Below are 24,100 nucleotides of genomic sequence, written 5' to 3' on the forward strand. Positions count from 1 at the left end.
CTCGCTGTCCTTCGCAGTTCTCTTTAGGGCATAATTGGCACAGCTGGGTGACGAGACTGCACCGAAGAGATGTACCACCATCCTGCACTCGGCAAGGGGCTGATGTACGTCGCCATCGGGCCACCACAGGAACCGCAAGAAGTCCACGTCGTTGCTGTGAACTCTCACTTGGTGGAACATGCCCTCGATGTCAGCCAACATGGCCACGTGCTCCTGTCTAAACCTGAGGATGACCCCCAGGAGAGTGTTTGTCAGGTCAGGGCCTTGGAGTAGCTGGAGGTTCAAGGAGTTACCCTGAAATGAGGCAGAGCAGTCAAACACCACTCTGATCCTTTTCTTTTTCTTATGGTACACTGCATGGTGTGGTATGTACCACACTCTGCCATCAGACCTGGACAGTTGACCATCTGGCACCTTCTCAGCATATCCATTGTCGAGCATGGCAACCATGAATGTGGTGTAGTCGTTGCGAAAGTTGTCATTGTTTTTGAGCTTTCTCTGTAGGGTAGCAGCTCGCAGCTCAGCGACGGGTTTATTATTTGGCATGACAGGATTCTCATCACGGAAAGGTAGCCTCATTTCGTAATGTCCGTCTTTCTTTGTGGTGAATTCATCTGCAATTTTTAGGAATCTCTTGTCCTCGAAAGAAAGCTCCGCCTGCTCTTGGCATGTTCTCTCTGGGAAGTCTTGATTGTACTGCTTGATGAGAAGCTCCTCCAATCTTGCCACGGAAATCCTGTTTGAGGAGACACATTGACGGTTATGTTCATCTGTAGGTGCACCACCATTCAACGGACCATTGATTAGCCATCCTAAGCGGGTCTTCACAGCGTAAGGCCCATCGTCTTGGCTGTGTATGACACTCCAAGGCTCCAGTGCCCATGGGGCATTGGCTCCGATCAACAGACCGATATCTGCATTGATGGCGGGGAGTTGAACATCTTTCAAGTAAGGCCACCTTTGTATGTCCGTTTCTTTTGTTATGTTTCCGTGGCTAACTGGTATTCTGTCCTGTGTAAAAACTTCAGGCAGTTGTATGAAGTCAGACTCATTGCAGCTGCTGACCTCTAACCCTGTTACTCGCTGGGTCCTTATGACCCTTTCTTGACCCATAGTGCGTAGCAGGATTTCGGTGCCTTTGCCCTGCACATGCAAATCCTCCATGAGCTTTTGGGTGCAGAACGATGCAGAGCTTCCTGGGTCTAGAAATGCATAGGTAAGTATGGTTTTGTTGCTTTTGGTGGATTTAATTTTTACAGGTATTATGGCAAGCTTGCAATCAGAAACCCCGGCCCCAGTCTCTGTAGGTGTGGTGTCTGGGGTGTTGTTGACGGTACATGCTGACTGTGTCACTGGGCTTGAGTTGGTGGCGTGTGGTAGCGAGTGTGGTTTGACAGAGCCTTCAATGTGCAGGATAGTGGGATGTCTTTTCCTACATATCTGACATGTCAGGCGCCTGGTGCATCCACTGCTTATATGGCCTTTGGTGAGACAGGCGAAGCACATTCCATTTTTCCTCAGAAATTCAACCTTTTCCTTGTGCTGTTGTAGCGCCATCTGGTGACATGATTCCATTGTGTGGTCTCCTTTGCAGAAGAAACATGGTCTTTGATGTGCCATTTGTGAACGCTTCTGTGGGAGGCTCTCAGATGTGCTTTCATATGTGCTTCCTCCTCTTTGAGTCGCTGCGGGCGCCACTGGGACGAAGGTGGTTGCGAAGCTTTTCTTTGGTGGGGGTCGGTTTTGCACAGTTGTTTTTACTGCTCTACTGACTGAGTCCTGAATGGTTCCGAAGACTGGGTCCAGCAGTACCTTCGCTTGCTTTTCAAGAAATTCCACAATATTATGGAATCTGGCCCGGCCATTTGTCCGTTCCTGTATCTCACATGCTTTGCTTCTCCATCGTTCCCTCAGCTTGTAGGGCAATTTTGACAAAATCAACTGTAAGTTGGAGGGTGTGTCAAGTTCAGACATGTCTGGCAGGCTGCTAATAATATTGCAGCAGCTTCTTAAGTATAATGCATAACTGTAGAGTTCTTTACCATCTTCGGGCTTTATAGCTTTCCAATTTAAAGCTTTCTGAATGTAAGCAGTGCTGAGGCGATAAGGGTCGCCGAAATGTTCATTAAGAAGTCGCCTTGCTTCTGCATATCCTGATTGAGCATCCATATGTAGACAGCTTTGGACCAGTTCTTTAGGTTGGCCAGATGTGTACTGTTCAAGAAAAAACAGTCGTTCTTGGTCATTAGCAGTCATTTGTTCAATACGGTTCTTGATTGCATGAATAAAAGGCAAGTAGCTAATGAGATCTCCATTGAATGTTGGCAGTTCCCTGGTGGGAAGAGAAGTTTGTTTTTGGTGCTGAATTATCAGACTGGCAAGCTCACTTTGAGCATTCACAGGATTGCTTGGATGGTTTGGTTGTGCCAGCTGACTGTCATTTGGCTGTACTGGCGCTGTCCTTGGTGCTGATGTTTGTGTTGTTCTTTGTCCGGGCGCTGTCCTTGGTGCTGGTGTTGGCGATGGTATTGGTGTTTGTGTTGTTGTTTGTCCAGTTGTTGATACTGTTTCAGTAGGCATGTTAATTGTTTGGCTTATTGTTGGTTTTATGCGTGGTTTGGCTTCCTCCTTCATGATCCTCTGCAGGGGTGTTTTGGGAATTGCCCCAAGGCCTGTGAATTCAACAGGGAATTCAACAGGTGACTTAATAGGCGATTGTTCTGCCATCACAACTGATTTATCTGGGTATCCCTCGGCATAGGCGTTCATTGCATCACCTTGCAGCGGCTGTAAAATGTCATGCGAATATTGCAGCTGTTCACCTGATGCCATTTCAAAACTCTCATAAACTTGTAACTTTGCATCAGCTTCTGACAATTTTATGTCAAGATCAAGCTGCTCCATTTTTCTTTGAAGTTGCTCCTTTTCCTGTTGGAGCTCATGTTGTAATTTCATGCCGCGCGACTTTGCTTCAAGCGCTGCTTTCTCTGCAGCCGCCTTTGCGCGCAGGGAGGAGACTGCCGACACCTTCGTTGTTTTTGACCCAGCCTTTGACCCAGTTTTAGAGACGCTGTCTTCTGGGTTAATTTCCGGTTGTTTCTCGAATTCGAACTTTCCTCTTTTCCATTCATCCATCTCATTACAGAAACTGTCAAACACTGCCATTTTAGGCTCGTACCATTCGGTCTGATCTTTTTCCTTTTCTTCCTCAATCATAAACGCTTGAACAGATATATGCGCGTCATAGAATTCATTCATCGCTCTTCGTAATTCATCAAGTCTTTCATTAACAGTTTCATCATCTGCATGAGCTTCCACCAAAGTCCTTATTTCATTCATTTTCTTTGTACATACTCCTAGTTTTCCTCTGCGACTCTTAGTCAGAGCCTGCAAACTTTGATCAGCCATGATTGCTTTCAATTAAGTGTTTGTGTTTACACTTCACAATAAATCACGCTTCAGTATTTGTTTTCAGTCACTTCCGCGATCAGTAAACAGTATTTCACAGTCTATGTTCAGTATTTCAAGTCCATTTGTTTAGAAAACATGAATCACTTTCGTATTGTTTGTTTAAGCAGTTCCTTTGTCTTCGTTACAAACATTTGTCAAGCGCTTCTTGAAATAAACTGTTACTCACGGACCGGAGAGTCTAGAAGCATGCCATGATCCTTCCTTTGCTTTGTCCTTAAAATCCGAATTTTCAAAGCCGACAATCCTTATTCCTTCAAGTTTAATCCACAGGGAGTTTTTTGACTTATTGTAGCGGCCTCCTGGCTGCATCAGCTGGAGTCGCTTTGACGGGAGTATCCAGTTAAGTTCTGACGCGCGTTCTTATTTCTCAGTACTCGAATTTATTTTCTTTCGGGTCTCTTTACGTTACAGATCTTCTTGTTTTCTTCTCAAACTCAATTAACACTGTTCAGCATGTTTACACGACATCTACACGGTCAAAAAACTGTTTCCCTTCCAACACCCGTCATCAGAAATCCAATTCATCAGTGAGCCACCTGTGCTCCGGTTAGATAGGCGAGAGTCGGGAGGAGAAACCAATCAGAGCCCACTATAGCCCAAGCACCAGTGCCGCTCCCAAATGCATAGTACATTTACTAGATATTGCTAAATTAATAATTATCAATAAGCAGACAAATCTAAATAACTAAATATCACCATAAAGTGAGAAAAATAGAAAATGGCTCCAACAGTGAGTGTGTGTGAGCAGGTACCAGGTGTGTGTGAGTGTGCGTGAGCAGGTACCAAGTGTGTGTGTGTGTGAGCAGGTACCAGGTGAGTGTGAGTGTGCGTAAGCAGGTACCAGGTGTGTGTGAGTGTGTGTGAGCAGGTACCAGGTGTGTGTGTGAGTGTGTGTGAGCAGGTGCCAGGTGTGTGTGTGAGTGTGTGTGAGCAGGTACCAGGTGTGTGTGTGTGTGTGTGTGTGTGAGCAGGTACCGAGTGTGAGTGTGTGTGAGCAGGTACCAGGTGTGTGTGTGAGTGTGTGTGAGCAGGTACCAGGTGAGTGTGAGTGAGCAGGTACCAGGTGAGTGTGAGTGTGTGTGTGAGCAGGTACCAGGTGTGTGTGTGAGTGTGTGTGAGCAGGTACCAGGTGTCTGTGTGTGTCTGTGTGTGAGCAGGTACCAGGTGTGTGTGTGAGTGTGTGTGAGCAGGTACCAGGTGTGTGTGTGAGTGTGTGTGAGCAGGTACCAGGTGTGTGTGTGTGTGTGTGTGAGCAGGTACCAGGTGAGTGTGAGTGTGTGTGAGCAGGTACCGAGTGTGAGTGTGTGTGAGCAGGTACCAGGTGTGTGTGAGTGTGTGTGAGCAGGTACCAGGTGTGTGTGAGTGTGTGTGAGCAGGTACCAGGTGTGTGTGTGTGTGTGTGAGCAGGTACCAGGTGAGTGTCAGTGTGTGTGAGCAGGTACCAGGTGAGTGTCAGTGTGTGTGAGCAGGTACCAGGTGTGTGTGAGTGTGTGTGAGCAGGTACCAGGTCAGTGTGTGTGAGTGTGTGTGAGCAGGTACCAGGTCAGTGTGTGTGGGTGTGTGTGAGCAGGTACCAGGTCAGTGTGTGTGTGTGTGTGTGTGTGTGAGCAGGTACCAGGTGTGTGTGTGTGTGTGTGAGAGCAGGTACCAGGTGAGTGTGAGTGTGTGTGAGCAGGTACCAGGTGTGTGTGAGTGTGTGTGAGCAGGTACCAGGTGTCTGTGTGTGTCTGTGTGTGAGCAGGTACCAGGTGTCTGTGTGTGTGTGTGAGAGCAGGTACCAGGTGAGTGTGAGTGTGTGTGAGCAGGTACCAGGTGAGTGTGAGTGTCTGTGTGTGAGCAGGTACCAGGTGTCTGTGTGTGAACAGGTACCAGGTGAGTGTGAGTGTGTGTGAGCAGGTACCAGGTGAGTGTGAGTGTGTGTGAGCAGGTACCAGGTGTGTGTGAGTGTGTGTGAGCAGGTACCAGGTGAGTGTGAGTGTGTGTGAGCAGGTACCGAGTGTGAGTGTGTGTGAGCAGGTACCAGGTGAGTGTGAGTGTGCGTAAGCAGGTACCAGGTGTGTGTGAGTGTGCGTGAGCAGGTACCAGGTGTGTGTGTGAGTGTGCGTGAGCATGTACCAGGTGTCTGTGTGTGTGTGTGTGAGCAGGTACCAGGTGAGTGTGAGTGTGTGTGAGCAGGTACCAGGTGTCTGTGTGTGTGTTTGTGTGTGAGCAGGTACCAGGTGTCTGTGTGTGTGTGTGTGAGCAGGTACCAGGTGTGTGTGTGTGTGTGTGAGCAGGTACCAGGTGAGTGTGAGTGTCTGTGTGTGAGCAGGTACCAGGTGTCTGTGTGTGAGCAGGTACCAGGTGAGTGTGAGTGTGTGTGAGCAGGTACCAGGTGAGTGTGAGTGTGTGTGAGCAGGTACCAGGTGTGTGTGAGTGTGTGTGAGCAGGTACCAGGTGAGTGTGAGTGTGTGTGAGCATGTACCAGGTGTCTGTGTGTGTGTGTGTGAGCAGGTACCAGGTGAGTGTGAGTGTGTGTGAGCAGGTACCAGGTGTGTGTGTGAGTGTGCGTGAGCATGTACCAGGTGTCTGTGTGAGTGTGTGTGAGCAGGTACCAGGTGTCTGTGTGTGTGTGTGTGTGTGAGCAGGTACCAGGTGTCTGTGTGTGTGTGTGTGAGCAGGTACCAGGTGTGTGTGTGTGTGTGTGTGTCTGTGTGTGAGCAGGTACCGAGTGTGAGTGTGTGTGAGCAGGTACCGAGTGTGAGTGTGTGTGAGCAGGTACCAGGTGAGTGTGAGTGTGCGTAAGCAGGTACCAGGTGTGTGTGAGTGTGCGTGAGCAGGTACCAGGTGTGTGTGTGAGTGTGCGTGAGCATGTACCAGGTGTCTGTGTGTGTGTGTGTGAGCAGGTACCAGGTGAGTGTGAGTGTGTGTGAGCAGGTACCAGGTGTCTGTGTGTGTGTGTGTGTGTGAGCAGGTACCAGGTGTCTGTGTGTGTGTGTGTGAGCAGGTACCAGGTGTGTGTGTGTGTGTGTGTGTCTGTGTGTGAGCAGGTACCAGGTGTCTGTGTGTGTGTGTGTGTGTGTGAGCAGGTACCAGGTGTGTGTGTGTGTGTGTGTGTCTGTGTGTGAGCAGGTACCAGGTGTCTGTGTGTGTGTGTCTGTGTGTGAGCAGGTACCAGGTGTCTGTGTGTGTGTGTGTGAGCAGGTACCAGGTGTGTGTGTGTGTGTGTGTGTCTGTGTGTGAGCAGGTACCAGGTGTGTGTGTGTGTGTGTGTGTGTGTGTGAGCAGGTACCAGGTGTCTGTGTGTGTGTGTGTGTCTGTGTGTGAGCAGGTACCAGGTGTCTGTGTGTGAGTGTGTGTGAGCAGGTACCAGGTGTGTGTGTGTGTGTGTGTGTCTGTGTGTGAGCAGGTACCAGGTGTCTGTGTGTGTGTGTGTGTGTGAGCAGGTACCAGGTGAGTGTGAGTGTGTGTGAGCAGGTACCAGGTGTCTGTGTGTGTGTGTGTGTGTGTGAGCAGGTACCAGGTGTCTGTGTGTGTGTGTGTGAGCAGGTACCAGGTGTGTGTGTGTGTGTGTGTCTGTGTGTGAGCAGGTACCAGGTGTCTGTGTGTGTGTGTGTGAGAGCAGGTACCAGGTGTGTGTGAGTGTGTGTGAGCAGGTACCAGGTGAGTGTGTGAGTGTGTGTGAGCAGGTACCAGGTGTGTGTGTGTGTGTGTGTGTGTGTGTGTGTGTGTGTGAGCAGGTACCAGGTGAGTGTGAGTGTGTGTGAGCAGGTACCAGGTGTGTGTGAGTGTGTGTGAGCAGGTACCAGGTGAGTGTGAGTGTGTGTGAGCAGGTACCAGGTGTGTGTGAGTGTGTGTGAGCAGGTACCAGGTGAGTGTGAGTGTGTGTGAGCAGGTACCAGGTGAGTGTGAGTGTGTGTGAGCAGGTACCAGGTGAGTGTGAGTGTGTGTGAGTGTGAGCAGGTACCAGGTGAGTGTGAGTGTGTGTGAGCAGGTACCAGGTGTGTGTGAGCAGGTACCAGGTACCAGGTGAGTGTGAGTGTGCGTGAGCAGGTACCAGGTGTGTGTGAGCAGGTACCAGGTACCAGGTGTGTGTGAGTGTGTGTGAGCAGGTACCAGGTGAGTGTGTGTGATTGTGTGTGAGCAGGTACCAGGTGAGTGTGAGTGTGTGTGTGAGCAGGTACCAGGTGTGTGTGTGTGTGTGAGAGCAGGTACCAGGTGAGTGTGAGTGTGTGTGTGAGCAGGTACCAGGTGTCTGTGTGTGTCTGTGTGTGAGCAGGTACCAGGTGTCTGTGTGTGAGCAGGTACCAGGTGAGTGTGAGTGTGTGTGAGCAGGTACCAGGTGAGTGTGAGTGTGTGTGAGCAGGTACCAGGTGTGTGTGAGTGTGCGTGAGCAGGTACCGAGTGTGAGTGTGTGTGAGCAGGTACCAGGTGAGTGTGAGTGTGCGTAAGCAGGTACCAGGTGTGTGTGAGTGTGTGTGAGCAGGTACCAGGTGTGTGTGTGAGTGTGTGTGAGCAGGTGCCAGGTGTGTGTGTGAGTGTGTGTGAGCAGGTACCAGGTGTGTGTGTGTGTGTGTGTGTGTGAGCAGGTACCGAGTGTGAGTGTGTGTGAGCAGGTACCAGGTGAGTGTGAGTGTGCGTAAGCAGGTACCAGGTGTGTGTGTGAGTGTGTGTGAGCAGGTACCAGGTGAGTGTGAGTGAGCAGGTACCAGGTGAGTGTGAGTGTGTGTGTGAGCAGGTACCAGGTGTGTGTGTGAGTGTGTGTGAGCAGGTACCAGGTGTCTGTGTGTGTCTGTGTGTGAGCAGGTACCAGGTGTGTGTGTGAGTGTGTGTGAGCAGGTGCCAGGTGTGTGTGTGTGTGTGTGTGAGCAGGTACCAGGTGAGTGTGAGTGTGTGTGAGCAGGTACCGAGTGTGAGTGTGTGTGAGCAGGTACCAGGTGTGTGTGAGTGTGTGTGAGCAGGTACCAGGTGTGTGTGAGTGTGTGTGTGTGAGCAGGTACCAGGTGTGTGTGTGTGTGTGTGAGCAGGTACCAGGTGAGTGTCAGTGTGTGTGAGCAGGTACCAGGTGAGTGTCAGTGTGTGTGAGCAGGTACCAGGTGTGTGTGAGTGTGTGTGAGCAGGTACCAGGTCAGTGTGTGTGAGTGTGTGTGAGCAGGTACCAGGTCAGTGTGTGTGGGTGTGTGTGAGCAGGTACCAGGTCAGTGTGTGTGTGTGTGTGTGTGTGTGAGCAGGTACCAGGTGTGTGTGTGTGTGTGTGAGAGCAGGTACCAGGTGAGTGTGAGTGTGTGTGAGCAGGTACCAGGTGTGTGTGAGTGTGTGTGAGCAGGTACCAGGTGTCTGTGTGTGTCTGTGTGTGAGCAGGTACCAGGTGTCTGTGTGTGTCTGTGTGTGAGCAGGTACCAGGTGTCTGTGTGTGTGTGTGAGAGCAGGTACCAGGTGAGTGTGAGTGTGTGTGAGCAGGTACCAGGTGAGTGTGAGTGTCTGTGTGTGAGCAGGTACCAGGTGTCTGTGTGTGAACAGGTACCAGGTGAGTGTGAGTGTGTGTGAGCAGGTACCAGGTGAGTGTGAGTGTGTGTGAGCAGGTACCAGGTGTGTGTGAGTGTGTGTGAGCAGGTACCAGGTGAGTGTGAGTGTGTGTGAGCAGGTACCGAGTGTGAGTGTGTGTGAGCAGGTACCAGGTGAGTGTGAGTGTGCGTAAGCAGGTACCAGGTGTGTGTGAGTGTGCGTGAGCAGGTACCAGGTGTGTGTGTGAGTGTGCGTGAGCATGTACCAGGTGTCTGTGTGTGTGTGTGTGAGCAGGTACCAGGTGAGTGTGAGTGTGTGTGAGCAGGTACCAGGTGAGTGTGAGTGTGTGTGAGCAGGTACCAGGTGTCTGTGTGTGTGTTTGTGTGTGAGCAGGTACCAGGTGTCTGTGTGTGTGTGTGTGAGCAGGTACCAGGTGTGTGTGTGTGTGTGTGAGCAGGTACCAGGTGAGTGTGAGTGTCTGTGTGTGAGCAGGTACCAGGTGTCTGTGTGTGAGCAGGTACCAGGTGAGTGTGAGTGTGTGTGAGCAGGTACCAGGTGAGTGTGAGTGTGTGTGAGCAGGTACTGTGTGTGTGTGAGTGTGTGTGAGCAGGTACCAGGTGAGTGTGAGTGTGTGTGAGCAGGTACCGAGTGTGAGTGTGTGTGAGCAGGTACCAGGTGAGTGTGAGTGTGCGTAAGCAGGTACCAGGTGTGTGTGAGTGTGCGTGAGCAGGTACCAGGTGTGTGTGTGAGTGTGCGTGAGCAGGTACCAGGTGTGTGTGAGTGTGCGTGAGCAGGTACCAGGTGTCTGTGTGTGTGTGTGTGAGCAGGTACCAGGTGAGTGTGAGTGTGTGTGAGCAGGTACCAGGTGTCTGTGTGTGTGTGTGTGTGTGAGCAGGTACCAGGTGTCTGTGTGTGTGTGTGTGAGCAGGTACCAGGTGTGTGTGTGTGTGTGTGTGTCTGTGTGTGAGCAGGTACCAGGTGTCTGTGTGTGAGTGTGTGTGAGCAGGTACCAGGTGTCTGTGTGTGTCTGTGTGTGAGCAGGTACCAGGTGTCTGTGTGTGAGCAGGTACCAGGTGAGTGTGAGTGTGTGTGAGCAGGTACCAGGTGAGTGTGAGTGTGTGTGAGCAGGTACCAGGTGTGTGTGAGTGTGCGTGAGCAGGTACCAAGTGTGTGTGAGTGTGCGTGAGCAGGTACCGAGTGTGAGTGTGTGTGAGCAGGTACCAGGTGAGTGTGAGTGTGCGTAAGCAGGTACCAGGTGTGTGTGAGTGTGCGTGAGCAGGTACCAAGTGTGTGTGAGTGTGCGTGAGCAGGTACCAGGTGTGTGTGTGAGTGTGCGTGAGCATGTACCAGGTGTCTGTGTGTGTGTGTGTGAGCAGGTACCAGGTGTCTGTGTGTGTGTGTGTGTGTGTGAGCAGGTACCAGGTGTCTGTGTGTGTGTGTGTGAGCAGGTACCAGGTGTGTGTGTGTGTGTGTGTCTGTGTGTGAGCAGGTACCAGGTGTCTGTGTGTGTGTGTGTGAGAGCAGGTACCAGGTGTGTGTGAGTGTGTGTGAGCAGGTACCAGGTGAGTGTGTGAGTGTGTGTGAGCAGGTACCAGGTGTGTGTGTGTGTGTGTGTGTGTGTGTGTGTGAGCAGGTACCAGGTGAGTGTGAGTGTGTGTGAGCAGGTACCAGGTGTGTGTGAGTGTGTGTGAGCAGGTACCAGGTGAGTGTGAGTGTGTGTGAGCAGGTACCAGGTGTGTGTGAGTGTGTGTGAGCAGGTACCAGGTGAGTGTGAGTGTGTGTGAGCAGGTACCAGGTGAGTGTGAGTGTGTGTGAGCAGGTACCAGGTGAGTGTGAGTGTGTGTGAGTGTGAGCAGGTACCAGGTGAGTGTGAGTGTGTGTGAGCAGGTACCAGGTACCAGGTGAGTGTGAGTGTGCGTGAGCAGGTACCAGGTGTGTGTGAGCAGGTACCAGGTACCAGGTGTGTGTGAGTGTGTGTGAGCAGGTACCAGGTGAGTGTGTGTGATTGTGTGTGAGCAGGTACCAGGTGAGTGTGAGTGTGTGTGTGAGCAGGTACCAGGTGTGTGTGTGTGTGTGTGAGAGCAGGTACCAGGTGAGTGTGAGTGTGTGTGTGAGCAGGTACCAGGTGTGTGTGTGAGTGTGAGAGCAGGTACCAGATGAGTGTGAGTGTGTGTGTGAGCAGGTACCAGGTGTGTGTGTGTGTGTGTGTGTGTGTGTGTGTGTGTGTGTGAGCAGGTACCAGGTGAGTGTGAGTGTGTGTGTGAGCAGGTACCAGGTGTGTGTGAGCAGGTACCAGGTGTGTGTGTGTGTGTGTGAGAGCAGGTACCAGGTGAGTGTGAGTGTGTGTGTGAGCAGGTACCAGGTGTGTTTGTGTGTGTGTGTGTGTGTGTGTGTGTGTGTGTGTGTGTGAGCAGGTACCAGGTGAGTGTGAGTGTGTGTGTGAGCAGGTACCAGGTGAGTGTGAGTGTGTGTGTGAGCAGGTACCAGGTGAGTGTGAGTGTGTGTGAGCAGGTACCAGGTGAGTGAACAGGTTGCAGATCTCCTGCAGCAGGACCACCACCCTGCAGGGCTTACAGTAGAACTCGGAGCGGGTCCACAGCAGACGCACCTCCTCCATCACGGCAGCCATGTTGTCCCCCAGCTGCCAATCACAGACAAAGTGCAGTCACAGTCTGATGATGTCACAGGCCACACTGTCTGCTGATTGGTCCAGAAAAGGGCTGACCAATCAGACAAAGTGATTGGGTGTTGTGTACCTGCTGGTACTCCATGTGTTCCACCTCCTCCAGCTTCTGCTGCACAGGACCCAGGTTCCCCACGATGTCCTCCGCCTCCTGCACACCTGAGGGGGCAGAGCACGGACAGGTGAGGCTGCAGGTGTGCCTACCTCAGGTGGGCCTACCTCAAGTGGGCTTACCTCAGGTGGGCATACCTCAGGTGGGCATACCTCAGGTGGGCCTACCTCAGGTGGGCCTAAATCAGGTGGGCCTACCTCAGGTGGGCCTAAATCAGGTGGGCCTACCTCAGGTGGGCTTACCTCAGGTGGGCCTACCTCAGGTGGGCCTACCTCAGGTGGGCCTAAATCAGGTGGGCCTAAATCAGGTGGGCCTACCTCAGGTGGGCCTACCTCAGGTGGGCCTAAATCAGGTGGGCCTACCTCAGGTGGGCCTACCTCAGGTGGGCCTAAATCAGGTGGGCCTACCTCAGGTGGGCTTACCTCAGGTGGGCCTACCTCAGGTGGGCCTAAATCAGGTGGGCCTACCTCAGGTGGGCTTACCTCAGGTGGGCCTACCTCAGGTGGGCCTAAATCAGGTGGGCCTAAATCAGGTGGGCCTACCTCAGGTGGGCCTAAATCAGGTGGGCCTAAATCAGGTGGGCTTACCTCAGGTGGGCATACCTCAGGTGGGCCTACCTCAGGTGGGCCTAAATCAGGTGGGCCTACCTCAGGTGGGCTTACCTCAGGTGGGCCTACCTCAGGTGGGCCTACCTCAGGTGGGCCTAAATCAGGTGGGCCTAAATCAGGTGGGCTTACCTCAGGTGGGCATACCTCAGGTGGGCATACCTCAGGTGGGCCTACCTCAGGTGGGCCTAAATCAGGTGGGCCTACCTCAGGTGGGCCTAAATCAGGTGGGCCTACCTCAGGTGGGCCTACCTCAGGTGGGCCTACCTCAGGTGGGCTTACCTCAGGTGGGCCTACCTCAGGTGGGCCTAAATCAGGTGGGCCTACCTCAGGTGGGCTTACCTCAGGTGGGCCTACCTCAGGTGGGCCTAAATCAGGTGGGCCTACCTCAGGTGGGCTTACCTCAGGTGGGCCTACCTCAGGTGGGCCTACCTCAGGTGGGCCTAAATCAGGTGGGCCTAAATCAGGTGGGCCTACCTCAGGTGGGCCTACCTCAGGTGGGCCTAAATCAGGTGGGCTTACCTCAGGTGGGCCTACCTCAGGTGGGCCTAAATCAGGTGGGCCTACCTCAGGTGGGCCTAAATCAGGTGGGCCTACCTCAGGTGGGCTTACCTCAGGTGGGCCTACCTCAGGTGGGCTTACCTCAGGTGGGCCTACCTCAGGTGGGCCTACCTCAGGTGGGCCTAAATCAGGTGGGCCTACCTCAGGTGGGCCTAAATCAGGTGGGCCTACCTCAGGTGGGCCTACCTCAGGTGGGCCTACCTCAGGTGGGCCTAAATCAGGTGGGCCTAAATCAGGTGGGCTTACCTCAGGTGGGCATACCTCAGGTGGGCATACCTCAGGTGGGCCTACCTCAGGTGGGCCTAAATCAGGTGGGCCTACCTCAGGTGGGCCTAAATCAGGTGGGCCTACCTCAGGTGGGCCTACCTCAGGTGGGCCTACCTCAGGTGGGCTTACCTCAGGTGGGCCTACCTCAGGTGGGCCTAAATCAGGTGGGCCTACCTCAGGTGGGCTTACCTCAGGTGGGCCTACCTCAGGTGGGCCTAAATCAGGTGGGCCTACCTCAGGTGGGCTTACCTCAGGTGGGCCTACCTCAGGTGGGCCTACCTCAGGTGGGCCTAAATCAGGTGGGCCTACCTCAGGTGGGCCTACCTCAGGTGGGCCTAAATCAGGTGGGCTTACCTCAGGTGGGCCTACCTCAGGTGGGCCTAAATCAGGTGGGCCTACCTCAGGTGGGCCTAAATCAGGTGGGCCTACCTCAGGTGGGCCTACCTCAGGTGGGCATACCTCAGGTGGGCCTAAATCAGGTGGGCCTACCTCAGGTGGGCTTACCTCAGGTGGGCTTACCTCAAGTGGGCTTACCTCAAGTGGGCCTACCTCAGGTGGGCCTAAATCAGGTGGGCCTACCTCAGGTGGGCTTACCTCAGGTGGGCCTACCTCAGGTGGGCTTACCTCAAGTGGGCCTACCTCAGGTGGGCCTACCTCAGGTGGGCTTACCTCAAGTGGGCTTACCTCAGGTGGGCCTACCTCAGGTGGGCTTACCTCAGGTGGGCTTACCTCAAGTGGGCTTACCTCAGGTGGGCCTACCTCAGGTGGGCCTACCTCAGGTGGGCCTAAATCAGGTGGGCCTACCTCAGGTGGGCTTACCTCAGGTGGGCTTACCTCAGGTGGGCCTACCTCAGGTGGGCTTACCTCAAGTGGGCTTACCTCAGGTGGGCCTAAATCAGGTGGGCCTACCTCAGGTGGGCTTACCTCAGGTGGGCCTACCTCAGGTGGGCCTACCTCAGGTGGGCTTACCTCAGGTGGGCTTACCTCAAGTGGGCTTACCTCAGGTGGGCCTACCTCAGGTGGGCCTACCTCAGGTGGGCTTACCTCAGGTGGGATTACCTCAAGTGGGCTTACCTCAGGTGGGCCTACCTCAGGTGGGCCTAAATCAGGTGGGCCTACCTCAGGTGGGCTTACCTCAAGTGGGCCTACCTCAGGTGTGAGGCTGCAGGTGGGCCTACCTCAGGTGGGCCTACCTCAGGTGTGAGGCTGCAGGTCGGCCTACCTCAGGTGAGCCTACCTCAGGTGTGAGGCTGCAGGTGGGCCTACCTCAGGTGGGCCTACCTCAGGTGGGCTTACCTCAGGTGGGCTTACCTCAGGTGGGCCTACCTCAGGTGTGAGGCTGCAGGTGAGCCTACCTCAGGTGTGAGGCTGCAGGTGGGCCTACCTCAGGTGGGCCTACCTCAGGTGGGCTTACCTCAGGTGGGCCTACCTCAGGTGGGCTTACCTCAGGTGGGCCTACCTCAGGTGTGAGGCTGCAGGTGGGCCTACCTCAGGTGAGCCTACGTCAGGTGGGCCTACCTCAGGTGGGCTTACCTCAGGTGGGCTTACCTCAGGTGGGCCTACCTCAGGTGTGAGGCTGCAGGTGGGCCTACCTCAGGTGAGCCTACCTCAGGTGGGCCTACCTCAGGTGGGCTTACCTCAGGTGGGCTTACCTCAGGTGGGCCTACCTCAGGTGTGAGGCTGCAGGTGGGCCTACCTCAGATGGGCTTTGCCTACCTTCCTGGACGTCTCTGTAGATGTCTCTCAGAGTGGACCAGTAGATGCTGTCTGCTGCCTTGAAGATGGACTCCACCTGCTGAACTCTGGGGCTCATCAGCTGATGGAAGGAAACAACAACAACAATAAACAGCATCTGTCAACAACCCGGTGACCTCGGCCCGAAGCACGGCCCTTAGCACGGCCCGTAGCACAGCCTGTAGCACGGCCTGTAGCACGGCCCGTAGCACGGCCTGTAGCACAGCCCGTAGCAAAGCCCGTAGCACGGCCCGTAGCACGGCCTGTAGCACAGCCCGTAGCACAGTCTGCAGCCTGCAGCACAGCCTGTAGCAAGGCCCGTAGCACTGCCCGTAGCACGGCCCGTAGCACGGCCTGTAGCAAGGCCCGTAGCACGGCCTGTAGCACAGCCCGTAGCAAGGCCCGTAGCACGGCCCGTAGCACGGCCTGTAGCACAGCCCGTAGCACAGTCTGTAGCCTGCAGCACAGCCTGTAGCAAGGCCCGTAGCACTGCCCGTAGCACGGCCCGTAGCACTGCCCGTAGCACGGCCCGTAGCACGGCCCGTAGCACGGCCCGTAGCACGGCCTGTAGCACAGTCTGTAGCACAGCCTGTAGCACGGCCTGTAGCACGGCCTGTAGCACGGCCTGTAGCACAGTCTACGGTCTGTAGCACGGCCTGTAGCACAGCCTGTAGCACAGTCTACGGCCTGTAGCACGGCCTGTAGCACGGCCTGTAGCACAGTCTGTAGCACGGCCTGTAGCACAGTCTGTAGCAAAGCCTGTAGCACAGTCTACGGCCTGTAGCACGGCCTGTAGCACAGTCTGTAGCACAGCCTGTAGCACAGTCTACGGCCTGTAGCACAGTCTACGGCCTGTAGCACAGTCTACGGCCTGTAGCACGGCCTGTAGCACGGCCTGTAGCACAGTCTACGGCCTGTAGCACGGCCTGTAGCACGGCCTGTAGCACGGCCTGTAGCACAGCCTGTAGCACGGCCTGTAGCACAGTCTGTAGCACGGCCTGTAGCACGGCCTGTAGCACAGTCTGTAGCACGGCCTGTAGCACAGTCTGTAGCACGGCCTGTAGCACAGCCTGTAGCACAGTCTACGGCCTGTAGCACAGTCTACGGCCTGTAGCACGGCCTGTAGCACGGCCTGTAGCACAGTCTGTAGCACGGCCTGTAGCACGGCCTGTTGCACGGCCTGTAGCACAGTCTGTAGCACGGCCTGCAGCACGGCCTGTAGCACAGTCTGTAGCACAGTCTGTAGCACGGCCTGTAGCACAGTCTACGGCCTGTAGCACGGCCTGTAGCACAGTCTACGGTCTGTAGCACGGCCTGTAGCACAGCCTGTAGCACAGTCTACGGCCTGTAGCACGGCCTGTAGCACGGCCTGTAGCACGGCCTGTAGCACGGCCTGTAGCACAGTCTGTAGCACGGCCTGTAGCACAGTCTGTAGCACAGCCTGTAGCACAGTCTACGGCCTGTAGCACAGTCTGTAGCACAGCCTGTAGCACAGTCTACGGCCTGTAGCACGGCCTGTAGCACAGTCTGTAGCACGGCCTGTAGCACAGTCTGTAGCACAGCCTGTAGCACAGCCTGTAGCACGGCCTGTAGCACGGCCTGTAGCACGGCCTGTAGCACAGCCTGTAGCACGGCCTGTAGCACGGCCTGTAGCACGGCCTGTAGCACAGTCTACGGCCTGTAGCACGGCCTGTAGCACAGTCTACGGCCTGTAGCACGGCCTGTAGCACAGTCTACGGCCTGTAGCACGGCCTGTAGCACGGCCTGTAGCACGGCCTGTAGCACGGCCTGTAGCACAGTCTACGGCCTGTAGCACGGCCTGTAGCACGGCCTGTAGCACGGCCTGTAGCACAGTCTGTAGCACAGCCTGTAGCACGGCCTGTAGCACAGTCTGTAGCACGGCCTGTAGCACAGTCTGTAGCACAGCCTGTAGCACAGTCTACTGCCTGTAGCACGGCCTGTAGCACAGTCTGTAGCACGGCCTGTAGCACAGCCTGTAGCACAGCCTGTAGCACAGTCTACGGCCTGTAGCACAGTCTACGGCCTGTAGCACGGCCTGTAGCACGGCCTGTAGCACAGTCTGTAGCACGGCCTGTAGCACAGTCTACTGCCTGTAGCACGGCCTGTAGCACAGTCTGTAGCACGGCCTGTAGCACAGCCTGTAGCACAGCCTGTAGCACAGTCTACGGCCTGTAGCACAGTCTACGGCCTGTAGCACGGCCTGTAGCACGGCCTGTAGCACAGTCTGTAGCACGGCCTGTAGCACAGTCTACGGCCTGTAGCACGGCCTGTAGCACGGCCTTTAGCACGGCCTGTAGCACAGTCTGTAGCACGGCCTGTAGCACAGCCTGTAGCACGGCCTGTAGCACAGTCTGTATCACGGCCTGTAGCACGGTCTGTAGCACGGCCTGTAGCACGGCCTGTAGCACAGTCTGTAGCACGGCCTGTAGCACAGCCTGTAGCACGGCCTGTAGCACAGTCTGTATCACGGCCTGTAGCACGGTCTGTAGCACGGCCTGTAGCACGGCCTGTAGCACGGCCTGTAGCACAGCCTGTAGCACGGCCTGTAGCACAGTCTGTAGCACGGCCTGTAGCACGGCCTGTAGCACGGCCTGTAGCACGGCCTGTAGCACAGTCTGTAGCACGGCCTGCAGCACGGCCTGTAGCACAGTCTGTAGCACAGTCTGTAGCACGGCCTGTAGCACAGTCTACGGCCTGTAGCACGGCCTGTAGCACGGCCTGTAACACAGTCTTTGGTCTGTAGCACGGCCTGTAGCACGGCCTGTAGCACAGCCTGTAGCACAGTCTGTAGCACGGCCTGTAGCACAGTCTGTAGCACAGCCTGTAGCACAGTCTACGGCCTGTAGCACGGCCTGTAGCACAGTCTGTAGCACGGCCTGTAGCACAGCCTGTAGCACAGTCTGTAGCACAGCCTGTAGCACAGTCTACGGCCTGTAGCACGGCCTGTAGCACAGTCTGTAGCACGGCCTGTAGCACGGCCTGTAGCACAGTCTGTAGCACGGCCTGTAGCACAGCCTGTAGCACAGTCTACGGCCTGTAGCACGGCCTGTAGCACGGCCTGTAGCACAGTCTGTAGCACGGCCTGTAGCACAGTCTGTAGCACAGCCTGTAGCACAGTCTACGGCCTGTAGCACGGCCTGTAGCACAGTCTGTAGCACGGCCTGTAGCACAGTCTGTAGCACAGCCTGTAGCACAGTCTACGGCCTGTAGCACAGTCTACGGCCTGTAGCACGGCCTGTAGCACGGCCTGTAGCATAGCCTGTAGCACAGTCTACGGCCTGTAGCACGGCCTGTAGCACGGCCTGTAGCACGGCCTGTAGCACGGCCTGTAGCACAGCCTGTAGCACGGCCTGTAGCACAGTCTGTAGCACGGCCTGTAGCACGGCCTGTAGCATAGCCTGTAGCACAGTCTACGGCCTGTAGCATAGCCTGTAGCACAGTCTACGGCCTGTAGCACGGCCTGTAGCACGGCCTGTAGCACAGTCTGTAGCACAGCCTGTAGCACAGTCTACGGCCTGTAGCACGGCCTGTAGCACAGTCTGTAGCACGGCCTGTAGCACAGCCTGTAGCACAGCCTGTAGCACAGCCTGTAGCACAGTCTACGGCCTGTAGCACAGTCTACGGCCTGTAGCACGGCCTGTAGCACGGCCTGTAGCACGGCCTGTAGCACGGCCTGTAGCACAGTCTACGGCCTGTAGCACAGTCTACGGCCTGTAGCACAGCCTGTAGCACGGCCTGTAGCACAGCCTGTAGCACGGCCTGTAGCACAGTCTACGGCCTGTAGCACAGCCTGTAGCACGGCCTGTAGCACGGCCTGTAGCACAGTCTGTAGCACGGCCTGCAGCACGGCCTGTAGCACAGTCTGTAGCACAGTCTGTAGCACGGCCTGTAGCACAGTCTACGGCCTGTAGCACGGCCTGTAGCACGGCCTGTAGCACAGTCTACGGTCTGTAGCACGGCCTGTAGCACGGCCTGTAGCACAGTCTACGGTCTGTAGCACGGCCTGTAGCACGGTCTGTAGCACGGCCTGTAGCACGGCCTGTAGCACGGCCTGTAGCACAGTCTTTAGCACAGTCTACGGCCTGTAGCACGGCCTGTAGCACAGTCTACGGTCTGTAGCACGGCCTGTAGCACGGCCTGTAGCACAGTCTACGGCCTGTAGCACGGCCTGTAGCACAGTCTGTAGCACGGCCTGTAGCACGGCCTGTAGCACAGTCTGTAGCACGGCCTGTAGCACAGTCTACGGCCTGTAGCACAGTCTACGGCCTGTAGCACAGTCTACGGCCTGTAGCACGGCCTGTAGCACAGTCTGTAGCACGGCCTGTAGCACGGCCTGTAGCACGGCCTGTAGCACAGCCTGTAGCACGGCCTGTAGCACAATCTGTAGCACGGCCTGTAGCACGGCCTGTAGCACAGTCTGTAGCACGGCCTGCAGCACGGCCTGTAGCACAGTCTGTAGCACAGTCTGTAGCACGGCCTGTAGCACAGTCTACGGCCTGTAGCACGGCCTGTAGCACAGTCTACGGCCTGTAGCACGGCCTGTAGCACGGCCTGTAGCACAGTCTACGGCCTGTAGCACGGCCTGTAGCACAGTCTACGGCCTGTAGCACAGCCTGTAGCACAGTCTACGGCCTGTAGCACAGTCTACGGCCTGTAGCACAGTCTACGGCCTGTAGCACGGCCTGTAGCACGGCCTGTAGCACGGCCTGTAGCACGGCCTGTAGCACAGTCTACGGCCTGTAGCACGGCCTGTAGCACGGCCTGTAGCACGGCCTGTAGCACGGTCTGTAGCACGGCCTGTAGCACGGCCTGTAGCACGGCCTGTAGCACAGTCGGTTAGCACGGCCTGTAGCACAGTTTGTACCACGGCCTGTAGCACGCCCTGTAGCACGGCCTTACCTGCTTCTGGAGGAAGTGCAGGTTCTGCTGGCGGCTCCTCCAGAAGGAAAACTCCTCTGAAGGAAGCGGCTTCAGTCCATCCAGAACCGGTTTGGACCAGTCCTGCTGCAGGAACTCAGACACTAGCTCCGCCCACTCCACCACCGTCCCCTCACAGGCGTGGAGAAGCTTCACCTCTGACTGCTTCCTGTTGGAGGGGGAAGAGGGGAAGAGACACCTATTCACAGGTGTACTCACATAAACGGTACCTGTACACACCTGAACACACATTTACACTCCTGTACACACATTTACACACCTGAACACACCTGAACACACCTGAACACACTTGTACACACCTGAACACACATTTACACACCTGTACACACCTGTACACACATTTACACACCTGAACACACTTGTACACACCTGAACACACATTTACACACATTTACACACCTGTACACACCTGTACACACTTGTACACACCTGAACACACATTTACACACATTTACACACCTGTACACACCTGTGCACACATTTACACACCTGAACACACCTGAACACACTTGTACACACCTGAACACACATTTACACACATTTGCACACCTGTACACACATTTACACACCCGAACACACCTGAACACACATTTACACACCTGTACACACCTGTACACACATTTACACACCTGTACACACATTTACACACCTGAACACACCTGAACAAACTTGTACACACCTGAACACACATTTACACACATTTACACACCTGTACACACCTGTACACACTTGTACACACCTGAACACACATTTACACACATTTACACACCTGTACACACCTGTGCACACATTTACACACCTGAAAACACCTGAACACACCTGTACACACCTGAGCACACATTTACACACCTGTACACACCTGAACACACATTTACACACATTTACACTCCTGTACACACCTGTACACACCTGTACACACATTTACACACATTTACACACCTGTACACACCTGTACACACATTTACACACCTGAACACACCTGAACACACCTGTACACACCTGAACACATATTTACACACATTTACACACCTGTACACACCTGTACACACATTTACACACCTGAACACACCTGTACACACCTGTACACACATTTACACACATTTACACACCTGTACACACCTGTACACACATTTACACACTTGAACACACCTGAACACACCTGAACACACCTGTACACACCTGAACACATATTTACACACATTTACACTCCTGTACACACCTGTACACACATTTACACATCTGTACACACCTGTACACACATTTACACACCTGAACACACCTGTACACACCTGTACACACATTTACACACCTGTACACACCTGTACACACATTTACACACCTGAACACACCTGAACACACCTGAACACACCTGTACACACCTGAACACATATTTACACACATTTACACACCTGTACACACCTGTACACACATTTACACACCTGAACACACCTGTACACACCTGTACACACATTTACACACATTTACACACCTGTACACACCTGTACACACATTTACACACTTGAACACACCTGAACACACCTGTACACACCTGAACACATATTTACACACATTTACACTCCTGTACACACCTGTACACATATTTACACATCTGTACACACCTGTACACACATTTACACACCTGAACACACCTGTACACACCTGCACACACATTTATACACGTTTACACACCTTTACACACATTTACACACCTGAACACACCTGTACACACATTTACACACCTGAACACACCTGTACACACATTTACACACCTGTACACACCTGTACACACCTGTCACAGGTGGGACAAATAAGAGTAAGACAGGTACAGGTGAGACAGATAAATCAGACAGGTGAGGATGAGCTGCGATCTCAGGTGAAATGCATGCTGGGATAACTGACTGACATCATCACTTCGTCTTACCGATCTGTGGCGTCCACAAGGACACTGTTGTCATGGAGATCATTTTCATAAAGAGTGGTGCCATCGTCATGGTGACTGCTGTCAGAGTGATTGTTGTCATGGTGATGGCTGTCATTATGGCCACTGAGGGAGTCCTCCCCATGAGCTTGATCCTGGTTGCCAAGGTGACGGAGAGCATCAGGATGAGGGAGGAAGGTGTGTCCCTCCACCTGAGCCTTCATCACCAGCGCCACGTTCTTCTGCCACTCCAGACACCTCAGAGTCGACTCGGCCACACCTGGGGCCCACCTCCCGCTGCTCACAGGCAACGGACAGGTTACCTGAGGGCAGACAACACACCCGTTACTCTGAGTGACCTGACGGGGGAACGTCCACTCCACTGACCCAACCTCTGGTGGAGCAGTTAGCTTTAGCTCCGCCCCTCAGCAGATGGAGTTTATGGCTGTGTTCGAAACCGCACACTACATACTACATACTGCATACTGCATACTGTGTACTGCATACTACATACTGCATACTGCATACTGCGTACTGCATACTGCATACTGCATACTGCATACTACGTACTGCATACTGCATACTGCATACTACATACTGCATACTGCGTACTGCATACTGCATACTGCATAATGCATACTGCATACTGCATACTACATACTGCATACTACATACTGCATACTACATACTGCATACTGCATACTACGTACTGCATACTGCATACTGCATACTGCATAATGCATACTGCATACTGCATACTGCATACTACATACTGCATACTACATACTGCATACTGCATACTACATACTGCATACTACATACTGCATACTACATAATGCATACTGCATAATGCATACTACATACTGCATACTGCATACTCCATAATGCATACTGCATAATGCATACTACATACTGCATACTGCATACAGCATACAGCATACTAAATACTGCAGACTGCATACTGCATACTACATACTGCATACTGCAGACTGCATACTGCATACTACATACTGCATACTGCATACTAAATACTGCAGACTGCATACTGCATACTACATACTGCATACTGCTTACTACATACTACATACTACATACTGCATACTACATACTGCATACTGCATACTACATACTGCATACTGCATACTACATACTGCATACTACATACTGCATACTGCATACTGCATACTACATACTGCATACTACATACTGCATACTGCATACTACATACTACATACTGCATACTACATACTACATACTACATATTACATACTACATACTACATACTGCATACTACATACTACATACTTCCATACTTCCATACTTCCATACTGCATACTACATACTGCATACTACATACTGCATACTACATACTGCATACTACATATTACATACTACATACTGCATACTACATACTACATACTTCCATACTTCCATACTTCCATACTGCATACTACATACTACATACTTCCATACTTCCATACTTCCATACTGCATACTACAGCTCACCTCCTCGGTGAAGCCGATCAGGCAGCTCAGGGCGTCTCCTCCACTGGTTTCCTGCATCCTTAAAACGGTTCTGGAGTTCTCCTCGGTCACGGGTTCCCGGGCCGTCTTGGACACACAGAGGACCTTGGACCGGACTCCTCCGGGGAAGCTGAGGCCGGCGCAGAGTCCGGAGTCCGGCTGCAGGTGGATGAACAGCCGGCTGTATTCCTGGCTGCTGCAGAAGCTGTCCAGGGTCACCATGTTCTCCTCCTGGGACACAAAGTCCTGCCACCGGCCCGGGTCCAGCCTGAAGCCGGCGAGAGTGAAGCCCCGGATGGGGATCAGCCGCCGGTCCTCCTCACCCTCCATCTGTCTCCGCCGGCTCTTCTGCCTCTGGCTGGGGTCACAAACCGGAGTTAAACTGTGGAGAAACTGTCCCAAAGATGAATAAACTTCAGAAAACCCGAAGTTTAAGTTGGAGAAACTGTCGGAAAGACGAATAAACTTGATAAAATCCAAAATTTAATTTGTAGAAACTGTCAGAAAGAAGAATAAAAATGATAAAATCTGACCGTTAAAATCAGTTTTTTTTCCCAACGGTCGCTCTGGTGCCTTCGGGACTCGCCGCTAAAAGTGGTAAACAGGAACCGTTCTTCTTCTGTCGGATAAATCACAGTTCTAAGTTCTCATGTCACCTGCCATCCATCCTCCCAGATTATCTGACAGCAGAGGTCTTTAAACAGGAGCCACTCACAAAGTGTTTGACAGAATTGGAGAGAAAACGCACAGTTTCACGGGCTGGGAAAGTAAATGATCCTATT

General features: G+C 53.6%; 1 protein-coding gene across 1 annotated transcript in view; it reads right to left on the reverse strand.

Moving 5' to 3' along the window:
• LOC142398665 (dynein axonemal heavy chain 17-like) overlaps positions 1 to 23,648 on the reverse strand; it is a 64,670-nt gene extending 41,022 nt beyond the window's left edge. The window contains exons 1-6 of the mRNA XM_075482756.1: positions 23,301 to 23,648; positions 21,798 to 22,117; positions 19,838 to 20,024; positions 14,900 to 14,999; positions 11,712 to 11,797; positions 11,471 to 11,596 (exon numbers count right to left, since the gene is read on the reverse strand). Coding sequence (XP_075338871.1) covers positions 11,471 to 11,596; positions 11,712 to 11,797; positions 14,900 to 14,999; positions 19,838 to 20,024; positions 21,798 to 22,117; positions 23,301 to 23,648 — 1,167 coding nt within the window. The remainder of the gene's footprint in view (positions 1 to 11,470; positions 11,597 to 11,711; positions 11,798 to 14,899; positions 15,000 to 19,837; positions 20,025 to 21,797; positions 22,118 to 23,300) is intronic.
• Positions 23,649 to 24,100: the final 452 nt, after the last annotated feature.

Source organism: Odontesthes bonariensis, chromosome 14 (genome assembly GCF_027942865.1).
Source record: "Odontesthes bonariensis isolate fOdoBon6 chromosome 14, fOdoBon6.hap1, whole genome shotgun sequence".
Lineage (NCBI taxonomy): Eukaryota > Metazoa > Chordata > Actinopteri > Atheriniformes > Atherinopsidae > Odontesthes > Odontesthes bonariensis.